The 21,190-nt window shown below is 41.8% G+C and overlaps 2 protein-coding genes and 1 pseudogene across 6 annotated transcripts in view; 2 read left to right on the top strand and 1 right to left on the bottom strand.

The window, feature by feature from the left end:
* LOC128743878 (DENN domain-containing protein Crag) overlaps positions 1 to 21,190 on the bottom strand; it is a 117,493-nt gene that overhangs the window by 67,484 nt on the left and 28,819 nt on the right. The window lies entirely within an intron of this gene.
* On the top strand, positions 3,216 to 3,714 carry LOC128739445 (S-phase kinase-associated protein 1-like; annotated as a pseudogene).
* LOC128739444 (S-phase kinase-associated protein 1-like) lies at positions 13,430 to 13,912 on the top strand. Its single transcript, XM_053834932.1, has one exon. It carries the CDS (start codon positions 13,430 to 13,432, stop codon positions 13,910 to 13,912), a length of 483 nt encoding a protein of 160 aa, XP_053690907.1.

Below are 21,190 nucleotides of genomic sequence, written 5' to 3'. Positions count from 1 at the left end.
ATGTTATTCAACAGAAGAACCAAAAAAAGACGAATTTCTAGCGCGTTGTAACGTCACGCTACATTTTTGCTTTCCAAAACAATCTGGGTAAAGCAAATGCTATTAATTTGTTCACTTTTGATTGGAAATTTTATGCTCTTTCTTGGTGCGCAGAATTAGGAACAAACCTGCGCAGAATTAGGAACACAGGCAAGGAGGTGCGCAGAATTAGGCACCGTTGATAAGTTTACAAAACGAAAAATAAACGCGATTGTTGGTCGACTTTTAATACTCATTTTTTACCAGATATTATAGACTGTAGCACTACACGTTGCTGCTATCAACGTTGTTAATACAAGTCTAAAGTACTTATAATAGCAGAAGAATCATAAAAATGTTTTAACTGCGCAGAAGAAAACTTTTCCAATTAAATTCTACTATGCATATTTATTCGTGACAGATACGTATTTCGCCTACGACTTCATCAGTGTCTGCTGCCGTAATTCGTAGGCTATGTAATCCGAAGAAAACCCGCTTTGCAACTGTAATTCGTTATTTTTCTTCGCTGTTTACAGCTTTGTCATATGTCACGGGCGTGGCTGGATGAGGAACACTACGGTCAAGATGTCACACTCAATATGAAAAAATACGCTACGCTAAATACGAAATTGGACAAAAGGTAGGAGTCAAAATGACTACTTGTCGAGCGTAGCCACCAATATCCCCCCCTTCTTTCCTTTCCGCTCTTCCCCTCCTTCACAAAAATTTTTCATTTCTTTCCCCTACCGTCCCTTCATCAATTGTAGAACCATCGTTTCAAAAAATATTGAGGATATAAAAGTCATCTGCAAAGCCTAGGTGTTGGCTACCCTTGGTGAAAATCATGCCACTCGATTCGATGCTCGCTCATTGGATCACCCCCTCAAGACGCGGGGGGTCCGCGTCTCAAAGGAATTCGAGAGTGTCCCGCGATGTGGACGCAATACATCACTCGATCCAATGTCAGAACTGATCAGTCGTGTCAGTTTATCCGGACCACCGTGTCCGGCCATTATCTGCCATAGCTGGTCTCGATCGACTGTATCGTATGCTGCTTTGAAATCAATAAATATGTGATGCGTGAACACGTTATACTCGCGATATTTCTGCAAGACCTCCCTTACTTTCACCCTATTTAGTAGACAGAATCATCCGATTTGGTTTGCACTAATTGCCCGATTCTGGCAACAACTGTTATGCGAGCTTAATGGGAGAATGTGCTGATTCGTTGGTATGTTTAATCGATCGTCTAAACCTGACTAAGTTAGCTATAAATTATAGCAGACCTAAGGAACAAACGAAAAAAAGTTGATCAATCAAAAGACTAAGTTTGTCGATTAAGTCTCATTTAACGATAGCAGATTAGATTCCCTAATGCGTCGGATGACGGAGACAATCAATGAACGCAGTCCGACGAAATCGGTTGATAGGGGGAAGTCCTGTAAGGCCCGACAAACCTCTATGCTAATTGTTCAATTTTGCCTATAAGGTTCTCTCCCGCGTCCTGTTCTGTAGATTGAGACCGTTAGCGGAGCGCTTCGTTGACGAGTACCGAACAGTTTTCCGTAAGGGTCATTCCACTACCGATCAGGTATTTACCCTAGTTATCAGTTACTAAACAGGTTCCGCATGTGTAAACTTCAGACTCGTTAACTGTTTGTGGATTTTAAGGCGACGTACGATTCAGTCCAACGAAACGAGCCGTGGCAGGTAACGCTAGAGTTTCCAATGAAACTTGTTAAGCTGATTCGTGCGACGCTAAATGGGTCAAAATCATCATCTCTCGCTATTCAACATTGCATTTGAAGGTGGAATACGAAGAGCAAACGTGGATAGGATATCCACGCGGTATCTCGCATGATTCTTGGTTTTGCGGGTTACGTCGATATCATCGGTATCAACCACAGAGTGGTGGAAGAGACCTTTGGGCCTTTTAAATTGGAACCAGCGAAATTGGGACTGACCATTAATATTGTCAAAACGATGTACAAGGTTGTTGACAGGGAACGTGGCGGTACAAATGGTGTTGATGCCGAGAGTGAGCTGGATAAGGAACGATATAAACTAGTAGAGGAATTCATATACCTCGGCACGCCCGTGACATATGACAAATCGGGTTTTCTCCGGATTACATAGCCTACGGATTACGGCAGCTGAAGCACCGTAGTTTGCAAATTCGCACAACACTGGCGCTGTACTGAACATTGATTCTTTCGGCGACTCTTTACGGACATGAATCATGGACGCTGAAGGAAGCTGATCGTTAAGTGCTAGGGGCTTAAGGGGTAAAATTCTGGGAGCAATAATTATGTTGTAGTTTTTTTTTAATTATCGCTCACCCTCACCACCAAATAACTCTTTATAAAAGTCCATCCCAGACACTGCAGTGACAGAATTTCTACTTGGGTAAAATTATGCTGTATTATAAGTAAAAATCGTTAACGTACAGCAGATAACGAAATGGTCCTATATTTTTACCCTGGACGCCTTTTCCAACTATATTAGACGAACAATTGATACTGTTCGATACTGATTGATCGGATCCAAATCAAATTTATAAGGTATCTTGCAAGGTAATTTATAAACATCACTGTTCGATTCATTTATCACTTGAAGATAAGGTTTATCACTAAATCAGTTTCAAAGATGGCTTGACTTAGTTTTTTGAAAAAATATTAGAAACCACCTAAGCAGAAATTCCTGGGATTTGACCGACCGTGTCAGCATCGCCAATTTCCTCCTCACTTAGCAAGAAAATATTCATGCCCCATAATTTACTTTTTTTGCTTTTGATGAAAGAGGGAAAAATCCAACGAGACCTCTATTCATTTTGTTTTATTTTTTGTTAACTATGAGTTTTTTACATAAAAAATCAAACATTCAGAAAAACTAAAGTTCCTGCACAAAAAAAAAATAATTCACAAATATTGTAGGTAATATTTATTCTACCTACCATATTACCTGCGCTCCTTCTTCGACTACCTAAAAGCTTGAATAGGTAATTTCAATTGGCACCAACACAGATTTCTCATTTGATAGGTAAAGGAATTACCTCTTGTAATTCATCGGTAAGCCAGTCTTTTCGCCTTATAAAATTCGCTGACATTCGTTGAAGAGCATCAGTTCCGTTGGAAACAACAACAATTTCATTATTTGTTATTTAAAGTTGACAAGACAAACTAACAAAATAACCAGCAATGGCCAGTAATTCCATTAAACTGCAATCCTCGGATGGAGAGATTTTCGATACAACCGTTGAAATCGTCAAATGTTCTGGAACGTTGAGAACCATGATTGGTCTGAGTATTGCTGAGACTGGGGACCTCGTTCCGCTGGCGAACGTGGCCGGCGCAACACTTCGGAAGGTACTCGAGTGGGCCACCTACCACAAGGATGATCCGGCACCGATTGAAGATGAGGGTGAGAAACGGTCGGACGATATCTGCCAGTGGGATCAGGACTTCCTCCGCGTCGACCAGGGTACTCTGTTCGAGCTGATTTTGGCCGCCAACTATCTGGATATCAAGGCTCTTTTGGGTATTGCTTGTAAAACGGTGGCGAATATGATCAAGGGTAAAACACCGGAGGAGATTCGGCAGACTTTCAACATTAAAAATGATTTTACACCGGAACAGGAGGAACAAATTCGTACGGAGAACGGACTGGTGCAAAGAAAAGAGAAATAGTTTCCGTTGAATTCCATACAAATAAATTGATATAAATAAAAATAGCTGTATTCGAAAGATTTTTTTAAAATATGATTTATATGATTAGTGCGTCCCAGTTGGCGTCGAGGTATGATGCTGGCCTAATAAGCCAGTCGTCGTATGTTCGAATCTCGGCTGGGAGAGGCTGTTAGAGCCAATAGGATCGTAGCAACTGGCCCTGCCATTGTCCTGTACTCTAACAGCTGGCTGCGAAGTCTGTCGTATAAAAACAGAAGGTCAAGTTTCGATAACGGAATGTAGCACCTAGGCTTTGCTTTGCTATATAATTAGTATATCTCGGAAGAAGTCATAAATCGATAGTCGTTTGGCTCTGAGGTATATGATGCAACTTATACAACACACCTTCCCCTTGTTCAAAGAATAGCAGCAGCTTGTCCAGCAGCTATCTCAACAATGTAAGGTTGACAGATCATCCTTATTCTTAGTCTTATTAATACCATCACAGCCGCAATTAAGGATTCCTGGAAATAATTTTAATTATTTCTATTTATAGAAATATTTCAAATTATTTTCTTGTCTTCATTAACATTTGCATAATATCAGTGATATGTGAGGCAAATGTTTAATCGGCCAGGTCAACTGTGAAGTATTGCCGCGAAGACAATTTATTTATTAATCTTTTTTCCATCCAGCCTAGTGGCTTTAATGAACTTAATTAAGTAGAATTAAAACTAAAAACAGAACATCTTTTTAGTCTATTGTTAAAAATGCGTGCTGGTTCACCGAACTCAAACAATTCTTCGGCCATGCTGAAAGTGCGGATCATGGATGTGATCGGCTCATTTAGCCCATAGGAGGTGCGATGAAAGCTGTGCTGTAGTAACGCTGTTAACCTCGTAGGTCTCTGCTGTGCTCGAAAATTCAATGACGATAGCAGCCATGGAGCATCGAGATTTCCATTGAGTAATTTTGCTACAAAAGTTGCTTGTTGAATCTTGTGTCGTGTTTCAAGCGTATCCAAGTGCAACAACCGGCAGCGATCGCCATACGGCGGCAGATTTACGGGGTCGTTCCATGGCAGGTTCCTGAGAGCAAGACGAATAAACCGTTTCTGTACACGTTCTAGCCGTAGAGTCCATAAGGATACCAAACCAAAGAAGCATTTTCGAGGATTGGTCGAACTAGTGCACAATACAGCGATTTTAGGCAATAAGGCTCCGTAAAGTCTCTAGAGAGCTTAGATAAAAATCCTAGTTGCCGATTCGCTTTGGCAACTATCGCAGCTCGATGCTGATCGAATGACAATTTTTATCCAAAACCACGCCTAGATCGCTCACTTGGTCTGCCCTTTGTAGTACAACACCATCGATTCTATAGTCAAATATAATAGGGAAACGATTGCGGTTGTACGTCATGACGACACATTTTGGAATGCTAATCGTAAGTCGATTTCGTCTGCACCAGTTAACGATGCTATCCACAAGTTCTTATAGGTGCCTGCAATCATCAGGTGAACGAACTTCGTAAAACATCTTCAAATCATCTGCATATGCTAACTTGTAACCTGAGTCAAGCATGAGTACAATGTCATTGATATATAGAATAAATAGTAGCGGGCCCAAGTTGCTACCCTGAGGTGCACCGGATGCATTTACGAATGGTTCCGATTAGAGATGGTCGGGTATGAAAATTTGAATACCCGAACCCGACCCGTACCCGATTAGGAAAAAAAATAAAAACCCGTGCCCGACCCGAACCCGCAAGTTTATTTTTTTTGATACCCGAACCCGACCGCAACCCGTCGGGCACGGGTACGGGTCCGGATACCCGACAATCTTTAGTGTTAAACGAGGTTAATAGACCCGACCCGACCCGTACCCGGTTTCAAAACCAAACCCGTACCCGACCCGAACCCGCAAATTATTTTTTTTCAATACCCGAACCCGACCCGTACCCGGCGGGTACGGGTACGGGTGCGGGTTTCGGGTAAATTTTCCGCTACCCGACCATCTCTAGTTCCGATGTATGCGTATCCAATCGTACACGAAGTGTTCTACCAACCAGATAAGATTGCAGCCAACGGGTCATATCATCAGATACTCCCAGGCGTTTTAATTTACACAACAGGATTGCATGATCAATTCGATCGAAAGCAGCTTTCAGATCGGTGTATATGACGTCAACCTGGGCTTTGTTTTCGAGGTGTGTAATGCAAGTCGATGTGAACTCCAGCAAGTTGGTGGTAACTGAGCGGCCGGGCATAAATCCATGTTGTTCCGGAGAAATATACTTACTTACTTACTTAGGTGGCTTGCCGTCCTAAGACAAAGCCTGTTGAACAAAATTTCTCCATGTAACTCGGTTGAGGGCTACCGCTCTCCAATTCCTCGGACACCGAGTACTCTCCGCCAGATCTCGCTCCACCTGGTCTAACCATCTTGCTCGCTGCGCTCCTGGTCGTCTTGTTCCTACCGGATTTGAGGCGAACACCATCTTTGCAGGGCAGTTGCCGGCATTCTTGCAACATGCCCTGCCCATCGCATCCGTCCAGCTTTAGCCACCTTCTGGATGCTGGGTTCGCCATAGAGCTGTGCGAGTTCATGGTTCATCCTCCGCCTCCATACTCCGTTCTCCTGTACGCCGCCGAAGATCGTTCTTAGCACTCGTCGTTCGAAAACTCCGAGCACCCGCAGGTCCTCCTCGAGCATTGTCCATGTTTCATGCCCGTAGAGAACAACCGGTCTAATAAGCGTCTTGTACAGGGTGCACTTTGTACGGGGACTTAGTCTGCTCGACCGCAATTGCTTGTGGAGCCCATAGTAAGCACGACTTCCGCTGATAATACGCCTCCGAATCTCACGGCTGGTATCATTGTCCGCCGTTACCAGTGAGCCAAGGTAGACAAATTCATCGACTACCTCAAACTCATCGCCGTCGATCAATATACTACTGCCCAAGCGGTGTCGTTCGGCCTCGGTTCCGCTGGCCAGCATGTACTTTGTTTTAGACGTATTTACCTTTAACCCAATCTTTTCTGCTTCGCGCTTTAGTCTGGTGTACTGTTCAGCCACCGCCACAGATGTTCTGCCGATAATATCCATGTCATCGGCAAAGCAGACGAATTGACTAGATTTGTTGAATATCGTGCCCCGCGTGTTGATATCCGCTCGGTTCATTACACCTTGTAGCGCTATGTTGAACAGCAGGCATGAAAGACCATCACCTTGACGAAGCCCTCTGTGTGATTCGAATGAACTTGACAATCCACCCGAAATCCGAACACAGCACTGCGTACCATCCATCGTAGATTTAATCAGTTTGATGAGCTTCCTGGGGAAGCTGTTCTCGTCCATGATTTTCCATAGCTCTTTCCGGTCGATGGTATCATATGCGGCTTTGAAGTCAACGAATAAATGATGCGTGGGAACTCTGTATTCACGGCCCTTTTGGAGGATTTGCCGCAGTGTAAATATTTGATCCGTTGTAGACCGACCTTCGACGAAGCCGGCTTGATAAGTTCCCACAAATCTATTCGCAATTGGTGATAGACGGCGGAAAATGATTTGGGACAGCACTTTATAAGCGGCATTGAGAACGGTGATCGCTCGATAGTTCTCACAGTCCAACTTGTCGCCCTTTTTGTAGATCGGGCAGATAACCCCATCTTTCCACTCCTCCGGTAGCTGTTCCGTATCCCAAATTCTAACAATTAGTCGGTGTAGACAAACGGCCAGCTTTTCTGGTCCCATTTTAATAAGCTCCGCTCCGATGCCATCTTTTCCAGCTGACTTGTTGTTCTTTAGCTGCATGATGGCCTCCTTAACTTCGCCTATCGTTGGGGCTGGCACCTCTTCCCCGTTTGCTGCACCGTCGAAATCGCTTTCCCCGCCGCCATGGTTTTCCGCCTGGGCGCCATTCAGGTGTTCGTCGAAGTGCTGCTTCCACCTATCCGTCACCTCACGATCGTCCGTCAGAATACTGCCAGTCTTATCCCGACACATTTCGGCTCGCGGCACAAAGACTTTGCGGGATCCGTTCAGTTTCTGGTAGAACTTCCGCGTTTCCTGAGAACGATGCAGCCGCTCCAACTCCGCATATTCCTGCTCTTCCAGGTTGCGCTTTTTCTCCCGAAAGATTTGGTTTCGCTGCATCTTCTTCTGTTTGTGTCTTTCCACGTTCTGACGTGTGGCACTGCGCATCTTGGCCGCCCGCGCAGCGTTCTCCTCATCCATCACCCTCCTACATTCATCGTCAAACCAATCGTTCCGCTGATTCCGGGCCACATGCCCGATGGAGCTCTCCGCTACACTGCTGATGGCTGTTTTGATAGTGTTCCAACAGTCCTCGAGAGGGGCTTCGTCCAGCTCGTCCTCTTCCGGCAGTGCAGCTTCGAGTGAATGCGCGTAGTTTGCGGCGACGTCTGGCTGCTTCAGCCGCGCGAGATCTAACCGAGGCTGGCGTCGGTACCGAATGTTGTTCACAACGGAGAGTCTTGGGCGCATCTTAACCATCACTAGGTAGTGGTCCGAGTCAACGTTAGCGCTTCGATAGGATCTGACGTCGATAATGTCTGAGAAGTGCCGACTGTCGATCAAAACGTGGTCGATCTGTGATTCTGTCTGATTTGGTGACCTCCAGGTGTACTTATGGTGGATTCTGTGCTGGAAAAAGGTACTACGTACGGCCATATTCTTGGAGGCGGCAAAGTCGATAAGTCTTAGGCCCATTTCATTGGTTCGCTGGTGTGCACTGAACCTTCCAATCACCGGTTTGTATTCCTCCTCCTGGCCGACCTGAGCATTGAAATCCCCGATGACGATCTTGATATCATGTTTTGGGCAGCGGTCGTATTCACTCTCCAACTGCGCGTAGAATTCATCCTTGTCGTCATCGGTACTTCTGAGGTGAGGGCTGTGCACGTTGATGATGCTTATGTTGAAGAATCGGCCCTTGATTCTCAACCTGCACATTCGAGGATTGATTGGCCACCACCCAATCACCCGTTTCCGCATCTCGCCCATCACTATGAAAGCTGTACCCAGCTCGTGTGTGTTGCCGCAGCTCTGGTAGATGGTATGTCCATCTCTGAACGTACGTACCGTTGAGCTCTTCCAGCACACCTCCTGCAGCGCTACGACGTCGAACTTGCGGCTCTTCAATACGTCGGAGAGCACTCGAGTGCTCCCTTGGAAGTTGAGAGATCGGCAGTTCCACGTCCCGAGTTTCCAATCCATAGTCCTTTTTCGTCGCGTGGGTCTATTCCGATTGTTCCAGTAAGAATATATTTGTTCTTCGTTCCATGCTTAAATATTTTTCGTGGTGACGGCTTGCAAAGCCTGCTACACCAACCCCCTGTTTCGCCGGAGGGCCAACGAAGCTCGAAAGAGCCCTCCTTTCCTGTCAGCATACGACCTTGGCTTCCACCGGGGTTGGTTACCCGATCTCCACCAAAGTTGCTCGTATCCCGGCTGGTACCACGAGGCGGTAGGAATAGGAGTTGCTGAATAAGAGGCTATGAACCACTGTAGGGTCTATTTTATGCCTACACGTGCACAAGGCACCGAAGGTACGCATTATTCAGCCGTTTACCAGCCCCGGAGAAATATAGTTTTTAATTTGAATAGAGAACACATTGCCCACACAATTTACGAAATGAATCTAGTGTGAATGAGTTATTCATACATAGATGCATTTCAAAATCAACAGGGGAAGCAGAAACGGGGACGTCTCGTACCAACCGTTTCTGATTAATTGTAGCTTTGTTTCGCTGGGAGTATCTTTGCTAATAAAGGTTAAGTGATACTCCGGAGCCTCGGGGATGAACTTATGGTATTTAGACCATAAGCCCGGCTGCTGTTGGCCAAGGTTATAGCGCTATATTTCGCTCATACATATTTATACAGAATATCCATGAAAAAAGTGCTAAGATATTCTAATCTTTTGTACTGGTTTTCGGAATAATTGAGATCTAGTTGACTACTTTTGAGGTATAGTTGTCCCAAGAATCACCATTTTGCCTGCTTTTGCTTTTAGGCCTTTTTTAAAAAACTTCGTAGTATAATTGTAACTGTGTCTGCAAAAAAGTTCAGTTCTTCGTTTGCATTATCCAATTGTAATAAATACAATCCATTTATAGTATTATTTTGTCATGAACTTGCAAAAACGAACAGCAAAGCGTGTAGGGCGCTATATCTCTGCATATTAGCGTTGGTAAGAGGAAATGCTTATCAACTTAGGGACTATATTGGCTCGTTTCATTATCCTTGATTTCCCTGATCGCGGATAAGTTCAAGTTGTTACGTGGTTTTTGAGCCGTAAATCTCGCATGTGCATAGTATTTTTCTATATAAATTAAATTATGGTTGTATATAAGCACCATTGGTATTGTATTAAATTTGTTAAAAAGGTATTTTTTATATCTTAATTTTCGTAGTTACTGACTTTACAAGAAAATTTTCGAATATCCAGCTTAGTCTCATATGACTGATGCTTACATACTTACATTATCCATCTAGCTCCGCCCATCTACTAACAACAATTCCTTTCCCGAAATACTTGTGAAGATGCAGAGGATTCCCTGGTCTTTAGTAGCAACAAGTATTGGACTAACATTCCTTTCCATCCCACCAGGACCCGCATTCGGACGTGGCCGGCGTCGGTATTGATCAGCATGCAGGGACCTGATAAGGTTGCACAATGAGGAATAGCGTGCTGTCCCAAGTATGCTTTTTCCAGCCATCATTTTGCAATTTTCATCGGTCTTGGTCAATAACGGAGTAGCAGCACACGAGCGGTATCCTATGCTTATGCTTATGCTTATGCTAACTTGCAAAAACGAACAGCTTGTTCTTGCGCTTGGAAACCTTCTTGCGGCAAATTGAATTAAGCAATTATACTTTCAATAAAATTTTAGATTAATAAATCACACAGAAAAATATCTGCACTTGGTACATTTTGTATTCCGAGTGAAAAATGAGATCACCTAATGTCATGTGAAAATAGTCCCTGAGTTGATAAGGATTTCTTCTTACCAACGCTAATATGCGCTGTGCCCTGTACGCTAACTTCGGGAAATTTCATGGAAAATCATTAAACCTGGATTTTTCAATATTATTTTCGTGTATAGAATGTTAGAATATCACGATAATTTGAAAAACTCCCATCGCCACTGCGCTGCAGCTGCTACCGCTCGGCAAATGGTTTCCTGGCAAGCAAGTACCATCCAGATGCAGCCGAGTAAGAATAATTTACAGCCTGATGGTCACTAAACTTTATATAAATTTACTCTACTTTGCAACAAAAATAATCTTATAAAGAAGATGCTATATGATTCCAATGAATATCCTTTCATATTTCTTTTCACAATGGGCCATCTAGTAACGGGTGGCAACTAAAATTTTGGAATTTTTTCGCGGCCCTCATGCTCAACAACAAACGAGCTCAGAGAGAAATGAGAGTACGTATGTGTTAGCTCTCTCTTCCCTTTTTGTTAATATTTTTTGTTTTGTTTATGCTTGCCCAGTTTTGCTAAAAATGGCGTCGAAACAAGAAGCATTTCGGGAGCGCGTTGTACACTTCTACGAACTGCAGAACAGAAATCTCGGCAAAAAGTACCGTGAACGTACCATATTCTGCGCAGTTAAGACATTTTTATGATTCTTTCGCTATTCTAAGTATTCTAGATTTAAATTAACAACGCGGATAGCAGAAACGTGTAGTGCTACGGTCTATAATATCTGGTAAAAAATATGGCAATTATAAGTCGATCAACAATTGAGTATATTTTTCGTTTTGTAAACTTATCCACGGTGCCTAATTCTGCGCACTTTCTTGCCCATGTTCCTAATTCTGCGCATGTTTGCTCCTAATTCTGCGCATCCGAAAAGTAAAAATAAATACTCCTGCCATGCTGTTTATGTCTTTATACGCTGAAAGCACACTAAAAAATCCGGCATTAGCCATTACCCTAACTAAATCCATGACCCGGCCTCCTTGTGCTGTCCGGGTGGCAAAGGAATGTTGTTATCATTTTGATTGCCTCATTTTAAATATTTTATTCTCGATAACGTGAAGGGCGAATTGGTTCGGGTTTTCAGCATACTGAACATTACACTTTAGACTAATACTAAAAATTGTGTTTTCATATAGAAACCACTTCCCACTCTCTGACAGCCCCATGATGTTGGACATTAAAAAACAGAAGACATGGTTTCATGAATTGGAGCTCGTAGGTTCGGACCCCGAGACACAGCAGAGGATTCCAGTCAATGCAAGTTAAAGATTCTATCATCGTCAGTATCACCGGTATCAACCACAGAGCGGTGGAAGAGACCTTTGGGCCTTTTAAATTGGAACCAGCAAAATTGAGACTGACCATTAATATTGTCAAAACGATGTACAAGGTTGTTGACAGGGAACGTTGCAGTACAAATGGTGTTGATGCCGAGAGTGAGCTGGATGAGTAACGATATACACTAGTAGAGGAATTCATATACCTCGGCACGCCGGTGACATATGACAAAGCTGTAAACGGCGAAGAAAAATAACGAATTACAGTGTCAAATCGGGTTTTCTCCGGATTACATAGCCTACGGCTTACGGCCGCTGAAGTCCCGTAGTTTGCAAGTTCGCACAACACTGGCGCTATACTGAACATTGATTCTTTCGACGACTCTTTCCGGACATGAATCATGGACGCTGAAGGAAGCTGATCGGCAAGTGCTAGGGGCTTAAGGTGTAAAATTCTGGGAGCAATAATTATGTTGTAGTTTTTTTAATTATCGCTCACTCTCACCACCAAATAACTCTTTATAAAAGTCCATCCCAGACACTGCAGTGACAGAATTTCTACTTGGGTAAAATTATGCTGTATTATAAGTAAAAATCGTTAACGTACAGCAGATAACGAAATGGTCCTATATTTTTACCCTGAAGGACGCCTTTTCCAACTATATTAGACGAACAATTGATACTGTTAATAGTAACAAATTGTTTGTTATCAATAAATAACTTAATGATTTGCTAAGAGCTGAACACGAAATTATTGCAACTCCTTAAATTTACAATCAATTCTCTTGCATTTATCGGATCTAAATCAAGTATATAAGGTATCTTGCAAGCTAATTGAAAAACATCACTGTTCGATTCATTTACCCCTTGAAGATGAGGTTTATCACTAAATCAGTTTCAAAGATGGCTTGACTTAGTTTTTTGAAAAAATATTAGAAACCACCTAAGCAGAAATTCCTGGGATTTGACTGACCGTGTCAGCATCGCCAATTTCCTCCTCACTAATCAAAAAAATATTCATGCCCCATAATTTACTTTTTTACTTTCGATGAAAGAGGGAAAAAATCCAACGAGACTATTCTATTTCTTTTGTTTAATTTTTTGTTAACTATGAGTTTCTTACATAAAAAATCAAACATTCAGAAAAACTAAAGTTCCTGCACAAAAAAAAAATTCACAAATATTGTAGGTAATATTTATTCTACCTACCATATTACCTGCGCTCCTTCTTCGACTACCTAAAAGCTTGAATAGGTAATTTCAATTGGCACCAACACAGATTTCTCATTTGATAGGTAAAGGAATTACCTCTTGTAATTCCTCGGTAAGCCAGTCTTTTCGCCTTATAAAGTTCGCTGGCATTCTGTTGAAGAGCATCAGTTCCGTTGGAAACAACAACAATTTCATTATTTGTTATTTAAAGTTGACAAGACAAACTAACAAAATAACCAGCAATGGCCAGTAATTCCATTAAACTGCAATCCTCGGATGGAGAGATTTTCGATACAACCGTTGAAATCGTCAAATGTTCTGGAACGTTGAGAACCATGATCGGTCTGAGTATTGCAGAGACTGGGGACCTCGTTCCGCTGGAGAACGTGGCCGGCGCAACACTTCGGAAGGTACTCGAGTGGGCCACCTACCACAAGGATGATCCGGCACCGATTGAAGATGAGGATGAGAAACGGTCGGACGATATCTGCCAGTGGGATCAGGAGTTCCTCCGCGTCGACCAGGGTACTCTGTTCGAGCTGATTTTGGCAGCCAACTATCTGGATATCAAGGCTCTATTGCATGTTGCTTGTAAAACGGTGGCGAATATGATCATGGGAAAAACACCGGAGGAGATTCGACAGACTTTCAACATTAAAAATGATTTTACACCGGAAGAGGAGGAACAAATTCGTAGGGAGAACGACTGGTGTGAAGAAAAGTGAATTCCATACAAATAAATTGATATAAATAAAAATGGCTGTATTCGAAAGATAATTCTTTTATTTAGATATGATTTTTAGTATATAACTATCTCGGAAGAAGTCATAAATCCATAGTCTTTTTTGAATTGGTTTGGTTCTGACGCAACTTGTATAATACACACACCATCCCCCTTATTCGGAGAATAACGTAATATTTCCAGCAGCTGTCGCTGACATAGTTGATTCTTTATTTTGAGTACATATTTGTCCAGCAACACCCATGAAAAAAGTGCTTTGATATTCTAATCTTGTGTGCTGGTTTTCGGAATAATTGAGTTTCAATATGCCTACTTCTGCGGTAAAAGTAGCAAAAGTAGGCAAATGGGGGATTTTTGGGGCAACCATACAGGTTATCCCAAAAATCCTCCATTTGCCTACTTTTGCTTTTAGGTCTTTTTAAAAAACTTCGCAAGCGTTCTAATCAGACCTCTGTATTTGCAAAAATGTTAAGTTCGTCGTTTCCACAATTCCAATTGTAATAAATACAATCCAATTATAGTATTACTTTGTCCGTGGTCCGTGGTTTTAGTATTAGGAGACGACTTGCAATACAATGGTAGTCCTACGTCAAACCTGCGCTTGTGCCGCTTGTTCTAGGCACAGACACTTCTAATTTTGCAGATGGTTAGTGTACAATCAAGCTTTAACTTATTCGAGCTGCTGTATTCCCTGTGGTATGGCATGGTTCGGGTTCGGCTTGGTGGTTATCGTAGATCCAGCGGAGAATATTGTCGGCGAGAATGACTCAGTCACGGAAGATGAAATTATGAAACCTACAGATAACTTTTTGCTGGTCAGACACGTTCAAAACGAAGAAGGTGCTACGATGGAAGGCTGCATAGCGTAGATGACATAATTAAATTTTCTTCTAACTAATTCAAGTTTTCCGCAAGTTTTAACGACGAAGAAGGAATCGTGTCCATCAAGACACTTTTTTGACATAAGCTCGATAATGAATCATTCGAATAACGAACAGTTATTTGTAGGTATTGAGAGCGGTAGTTCGTATACCTCCATTCATTCAAGGAAAAAGTTAAAACTTTACAGTTTCATCCTGTAATAAGGTGAAAGCCTAGCTCATTAGCAATAATAGCGACAGACGGGTTAAGATGTGTTGCCGCTCGGCTCCCAAGGAAACCAGGAACCATAAGTGGTGGGATCTGTGTGCAGAAATGGAACACGACTGCTAAGAGGCACCATAACGAGCTTCACATTATTACTATTGGTGGTACCACACTGACGTGTGCGCTCGAACGAGGTCGAAGGAGGTGCACAAAAAGGAGCTGACCGGTTTGGTACTTAGCTCCCTAGTGGCAGGTATGATGATATCGACAGCACCAGCTAACGAGATGGTCAAAGTATGGGACATTGATGAACAAGACGATTAAGTTTAATTATACGTAGTATAAAACATATATTATAAGAGCCAATATAAAGATTCATATTTTAAAATTTACTACTTATGCTGTAAACGAATTGCGGGGAAAAGTTGAAAGAGGAGTTTCCATGGGTGCTTCTTTGATTTGTGTATAGAAGTTACTCCGAAGTGGAAAATAATTGGCTTTAATACAAATGCTCAGTAATTTTTTCGATTTCGGCCACTATTTTGGCAAAATAATCAATCTCTCAAAGGAGGAAAGTGAAATTGGTGTTGCAAAATAATAACTTTAATGAAAGGCAAAGCAAATGAAGTGCGGAATACAGAATATACCTAAATCACATCACGATAGATCAACATACTGGTCTCAGTGATGGCATCCAGATGCATTTCATTGCCATGGTTCTGATTTTATTTATTTTTCCACACCTGGCAGCTCAAGATGCATTCAAAATCTCTCAAACAGTTTAAAATATTCATAGTATCGAAGGTGGTAGTTAATTTGAAACTGATTTTGGGTAGTTTGTGTACCGGTTAATTATATCTGCAGCTTCCGTATGTAATTTCCAACAACTTAAAGGAAGTTAATATATGAAAACTACAGTTCAAAAACAAAAATCTTCCTGATGACAATGGAAAGTCATCACCCCTGAATGATGACAATGAAAAACCTTAACCATTTCAATTCATTTGACCAGCAGCCGGTCACCCACTGTGCTCGAAGGTTTTGTTTAGTCAGTTTTCTGCACTTCGACGGCAGCAACCGTTGACTGTCACGCCAACTAGGCACTAGGCGGTCGAAGTTTTGTTTGTTTTCCTCACAAACAGCACAAGTCGAGCGAGTGTCGAATTCGGTTGCTATGACCACCACCAAACGGATTGACACAAAACAAAAACGACAATATCAACCGGCCAACGCAAACTTTACGTGCCAGTGGCAATATTTGCGTTTTAAGCTATTTTTAGAAAGCATTTGGACAACAGCCGTAGTAGTCACTTAAACTCACGGACAGCACTTCCTGGTAGGTGCTTTGCTCGCTGTCGCTGACTTACTATTTGCTAGCTGCTTGCGATAGTTATCGCACAAATAGTAATTCATGTTCCTCAGTCACGAAATCGTAAACGATTTTTTGTTTTGAACATCATCACAAGCGTAAAGTGACACTTGTGCAGTAAAATTGTTTTTTATGAGCAAAAAAAAATTAAATCGGACAAATTAAGAGACCAATTTATACACGCAAAACCGCAATTTTATGCATCATAACCGTCTAAAATGCCCTCAATAGACAAGAGTTGCTTCGGCCGCTAACTGAAAATCACTTCTACAGTGCACATAAATCAGGATAAACTATCCCATGCGACGTAGTATAGTTGCGACAGTTACATTACAGCTAAGTTAAACAGCAAAACCAAGTGTTCGTTTCAATAAAAGTCAAGGTCTCTCTACAGCTACATGAACGCCATCCAGGCCACAGTAAGCAGCAAGCACAAGCCTCAAACGGGGGAAGTGCAAAAGTAGGCAAAACTTTCGTACGAACGGGGTGTGTGCCTTGCCTTCTTCCGGTCGAATTTCAATGTTTCTGCGGCAGGCAGGCAGTCAGGCTAATGTGGGAGTTGTTTTCGAGAACTTTTCAGGATACCACCTGACACACACTCGGACGCCGGCTGCGCCACGGAACGACTCGGAAGACAGACACCCCTGCCTGATGTAGCCTGATGGAATGTAATGTCGATGTATACCTACAGACACGAGCCAGGGGGGATTACGAATCGATTTTCACCCGCGTTGGTCGTACGCAAAGGGTTACGATGCTCTGACACGCCATTCCGTAATAACCCGTTTTAGTTATGTTGTAATTATTAGGGGGTATCAATTACGGGTAATGTAGGGCTATATCCGGTAGAATTTTTTGGAAACAAATGTTACTCACGCGCCCCAATTATTTTAAATTCGTTTGGAAATTTTCGGTTTATGGCTGTGTTTCCTGTTGGGCTGACACTTTACCTGTGAAAGAGAGAGAGAGAGAAAAAACAAGCATTAGTAATCAAAGCAAGTATCGAACACTTGTAAAAGAATTCAAAGTTTTAAATAATTTAAAGTCGTGTTTGTAACATACTGATCATACGGCAGTATTCAACATTACAAAAACGGTTCATATCTAGTATTGAACGAGTACAAGAAAATTGAATTCTCACAAACCACACATACCTAAACGGAAATATCCGTTCAGGCCGAACTATGCTACTGAAGGATAGAGAAGCAGTGAAGCGCAAATATAGAGCATTTGTGGCAAGTGCAGTTCTTTTTATGTATTGCAGCATTTGTTTTTTTTTCTTCATTGCGAATCGAATCGAAAGATATATGGAACGAGTGAGGGAATCTTTTCGACTGCATGAATGCATGTACACTCCAATGAACTTGTGAAGGTTGCACTGCTAAATGAGACTTCACTGCGATGCGATGGCATTGAGCAAAGCCTGATATGTACACAATAAAGGCTGTCACTATTTGCAAGCAGAAAATCCTAATTGAGCAGTACTACTGGCTTTCAAATGGTAGACATAATTCTTACTCTGTAAGAAATCGTTTGTTTTGATTGGAAGAAAAGATCATTTTTTGACTTGAATTGGGAATCACAGTTAAAGTAATAAACTATTTAGGAATGTTTGAAAATAATATATTGTAAATCAAATACACTCGACATTGAAATTAAATCAAATAATAACCATGCGTCTCCTTTAGCTCAGGAATCGATGGAAGTTCCTTGCTTGTCGTGGCTTCACATTGTCTTTTTTCTCGGGTTATCCCAGCGTCTCAATAGCGTCTAAAACTCTATGGCGAGCCCTTTGTGTCGTCATCATGAGAGTAACAGAAAGGCTTCAAACGTCAGTTCTACCTGATGAGACATCTAATGTCGTCCATTAAAATACAGGTAGAGCCCCAAACATAACCGACACGCCTACGTCCGCAGTCGGAAGCGTTCCGGCCCTGCGCGGACACCACGAACTGACTCTGAGATCTCTCTGTCAAAGGCCGGGATGTCATATTTTACATATAATGATGATGATGATGATGAAGATAATGATGATAATGATGATGAGAGGAAAAATGATAGACGTAAATGTGCATTGCCCTGGACATTTTGTACTACTTGAGTTGTAAAATGTAGTATAGCGAAGAAATGGATACCTCGTTAGCCCCACCTAACACCGGTTGTCCTCAACCGCGCACCCACCATCAACTTCCTAACACAAACAACCACAAATGAACCAATAGGAAGACAAATCCCAACTTATCAAGACTCAATCCATGGAACAAATATCATCTTTTATCTCTCTGGCATTTATGAACTGTCTCAAGATCAAGGTCTACAAAGTAAATGGAGCGCAGCACGACCTGGGCGTTTGCGGTAGTCGACAGAAGCTTTTATGCATAGAGTCGCACCCGCCTCCCGATCGCCTCGAGACCAAAGAGCTAGTGCGCAGTATTTATAACGGGAATTCGTCGTCAAACCCTAAAAACCGACCGCTAGAAATATTATTTTTGTCAATTAAATGTAATATAGTATAAGATTTGCCTTAGTTTTCGCATCTGCTGCTTTACCACCACTATCGTTACCCGTAATTGTTGAAATTACAAAAATATTTGGACATATACCCACATTCAGAAGTAAACGTAGTCGCTGTTCATTTACTGATTAGTTAAAAAGCGCTACACCATGTCAAGCCAGTAAGAGATAGATACCTAGTTACTATATTCAAAAAAGTTATTTGAAAAACCAAAGCTTGTATCATCCTTATAGGTGTAAATTCACAGAAAGATGTCAGAAAGCTATACATATTTTATTTATAAGCTTCTCCAAAGACACCACCCTTGAAAAATTACGCATTTTTTACCCAATTGCTAATGTCCGCTTTTTTGCTATTCTGGACCACTGTGTATTGGTGCAATAAACAAGTACCGTAAGCCCACCTAATTCTGCGCGTGATTCCTAATTCGACGCACCGCACATTCGCTTTAAAAACTGTAACATTCTTGAACATTCTAATTACTTCATCTATACCTATAAAAATGAATTTCTGTCCGCATGTTACTTATCGACTCAGAAACTACTGAACCGATCGGCGTGAAAATCTGTATGCAGGGGTTTTTGGGTTCGGAAAAGGTTCTTACGATTCTACTATGTATATTCTTGACAGACACGTATTTCGCCAACGACTTGCAGGCTTCTTCAGTGTCTGTTTTCATGGTTCTCAAAGGAAACACAAATTTCTGCATAACTCGAGAACTAATCAAGCAAATGGAACCAAATTTGGCATGTGGGAGTTTTGACGTAGGACTACGTCTTACGGCAAGATTTGGGATAGGGTGTCATACCAAAAAAATCTTTCTCGAAGTGGTCAGGTTTTGAACGCGAATAGCTTAGTGGTTTCCCGATCGATTTTCAATATTCTTACACCAACCGATCGGAAAATCTTCTAAGAATAGACCCAAGTGAAGAAAAGTTTGGATTCTTGATGTTGAACTATTGAAAAATTGAAAATAATGAACTTATGTTTAACCAGAATTCTCGCTTCGTCATCAAAGTGGCAACGCTTCGTCATCAAAGTGGAAACGCGTTTTCACGCTTCGGCATATAATTCAGTCAATTTTCAATAGATTTCCAAGATATTTACACCAATTGATCGGAAAATCGATTTGGAAAATATTGAAAATACAGTCATCCCAGTATTATGGGCCAGCATGGGCATTAAGCATGATGATGCTATAGAATTATTGGTAGAAACACAGATTTAAATAATTTACAGTTTATTTTTAACATAAATGGTAATAAATATTTCATAAATTGATGTCCTGTAGGCAATCTTGTTCCAAAATCCCATACTTTTTTGCAGAACAACAAAATGTAAGCATATTCCATTCCCAGTATTATGGGCCACTTTTAAACCTGGTCAGAATTATGGGTCAATGTTCCCAGTATTATGGGTCAGTGAAACAAAATTGGTTTTATTTCGAGAAAACGCGCGCGCTCGTGTGTGTGTGTGTGTGTGTGTGTGTGTGTGTGTGTGTGTGTGTGTGTGTGTGTGTGTGTGTGTGTGTGTGTGTGTGTGTGTGTGTGTGTGTGTGTGTGTGTGTGTGTGTGTGTGTGTGTGTGTGTGTGTGTGTGTGTGTGTGTAATGCTCGCGATTTAGGGATCTTGTTGTATCTTGTAACGGGTGGCAACTAAAATTTTGGAATTTTTTCGCGGCCCTTTCTCTCCTCTTTTTGTTTTGTTCATGCTTGCCCAGTTTTGCTTAAAATGGCGACGAAACAAAAAGCATTTCTGGAGCGCGTTGTACACTTCTACGAACTGCAAAAGAAATCTTGGCAAAAAATATACGGTACAACATTTAAAAAGCAAATATGTTGCGACTTCGACTGTTTACCATATCCTAAGATGCTCAACAAGTATTCGCAAGCAAGGTAGTGGAAAACCAGCCAAAATTATGGACGCAGAAGGACATCGTTCTCTTTCTCGTTTCTTCAACAACAAGCCCTCTGGTTCGGCTATCAATTAAGATGCACCAGACGAATGTTTGAAGAAAATTTTGATCCCGTTTCTACAAAAACATTATGCTGATGGACAATACCTGCTTTGACCGGATAGAGCATCATCGCATTACGCCAAAAAAAAACACAATCGTTCCTGAATACCCATTCGATCCCATTTTTGCCCAAAAACCACGATCCGAAAAATCTGTGTCAGTGCGCCCAATCGAAAATTTCTTCGGGATTTTGAGTTCCTTGGTGTACAAAAATAACTGGGGAACCATGAATTGCAAACATTGATTGGTAGAATCAAGAGATGCATTCGCAAAGT

The sequence above is a fragment of the Sabethes cyaneus genome, chromosome 3 (assembly GCF_943734655.1).
Source record: "Sabethes cyaneus chromosome 3, idSabCyanKW18_F2, whole genome shotgun sequence".
Classification (NCBI taxonomy): domain Eukaryota; kingdom Metazoa; phylum Arthropoda; class Insecta; order Diptera; family Culicidae; genus Sabethes; species Sabethes cyaneus.
Note: the sequence above shows the minus strand (reverse complement) of the source record. Positions and strands in the feature narration are given on the sequence as shown.

Bases quoted from the DNA above. Each gene is read 5' to 3' on its own strand.
- LOC128739444 (XM_053834932.1), top strand. From the start codon at position 13,430: ATGGCCAGTAATTCCATTAAACTGCAATCCTCGGATGGAGAGATTTTC.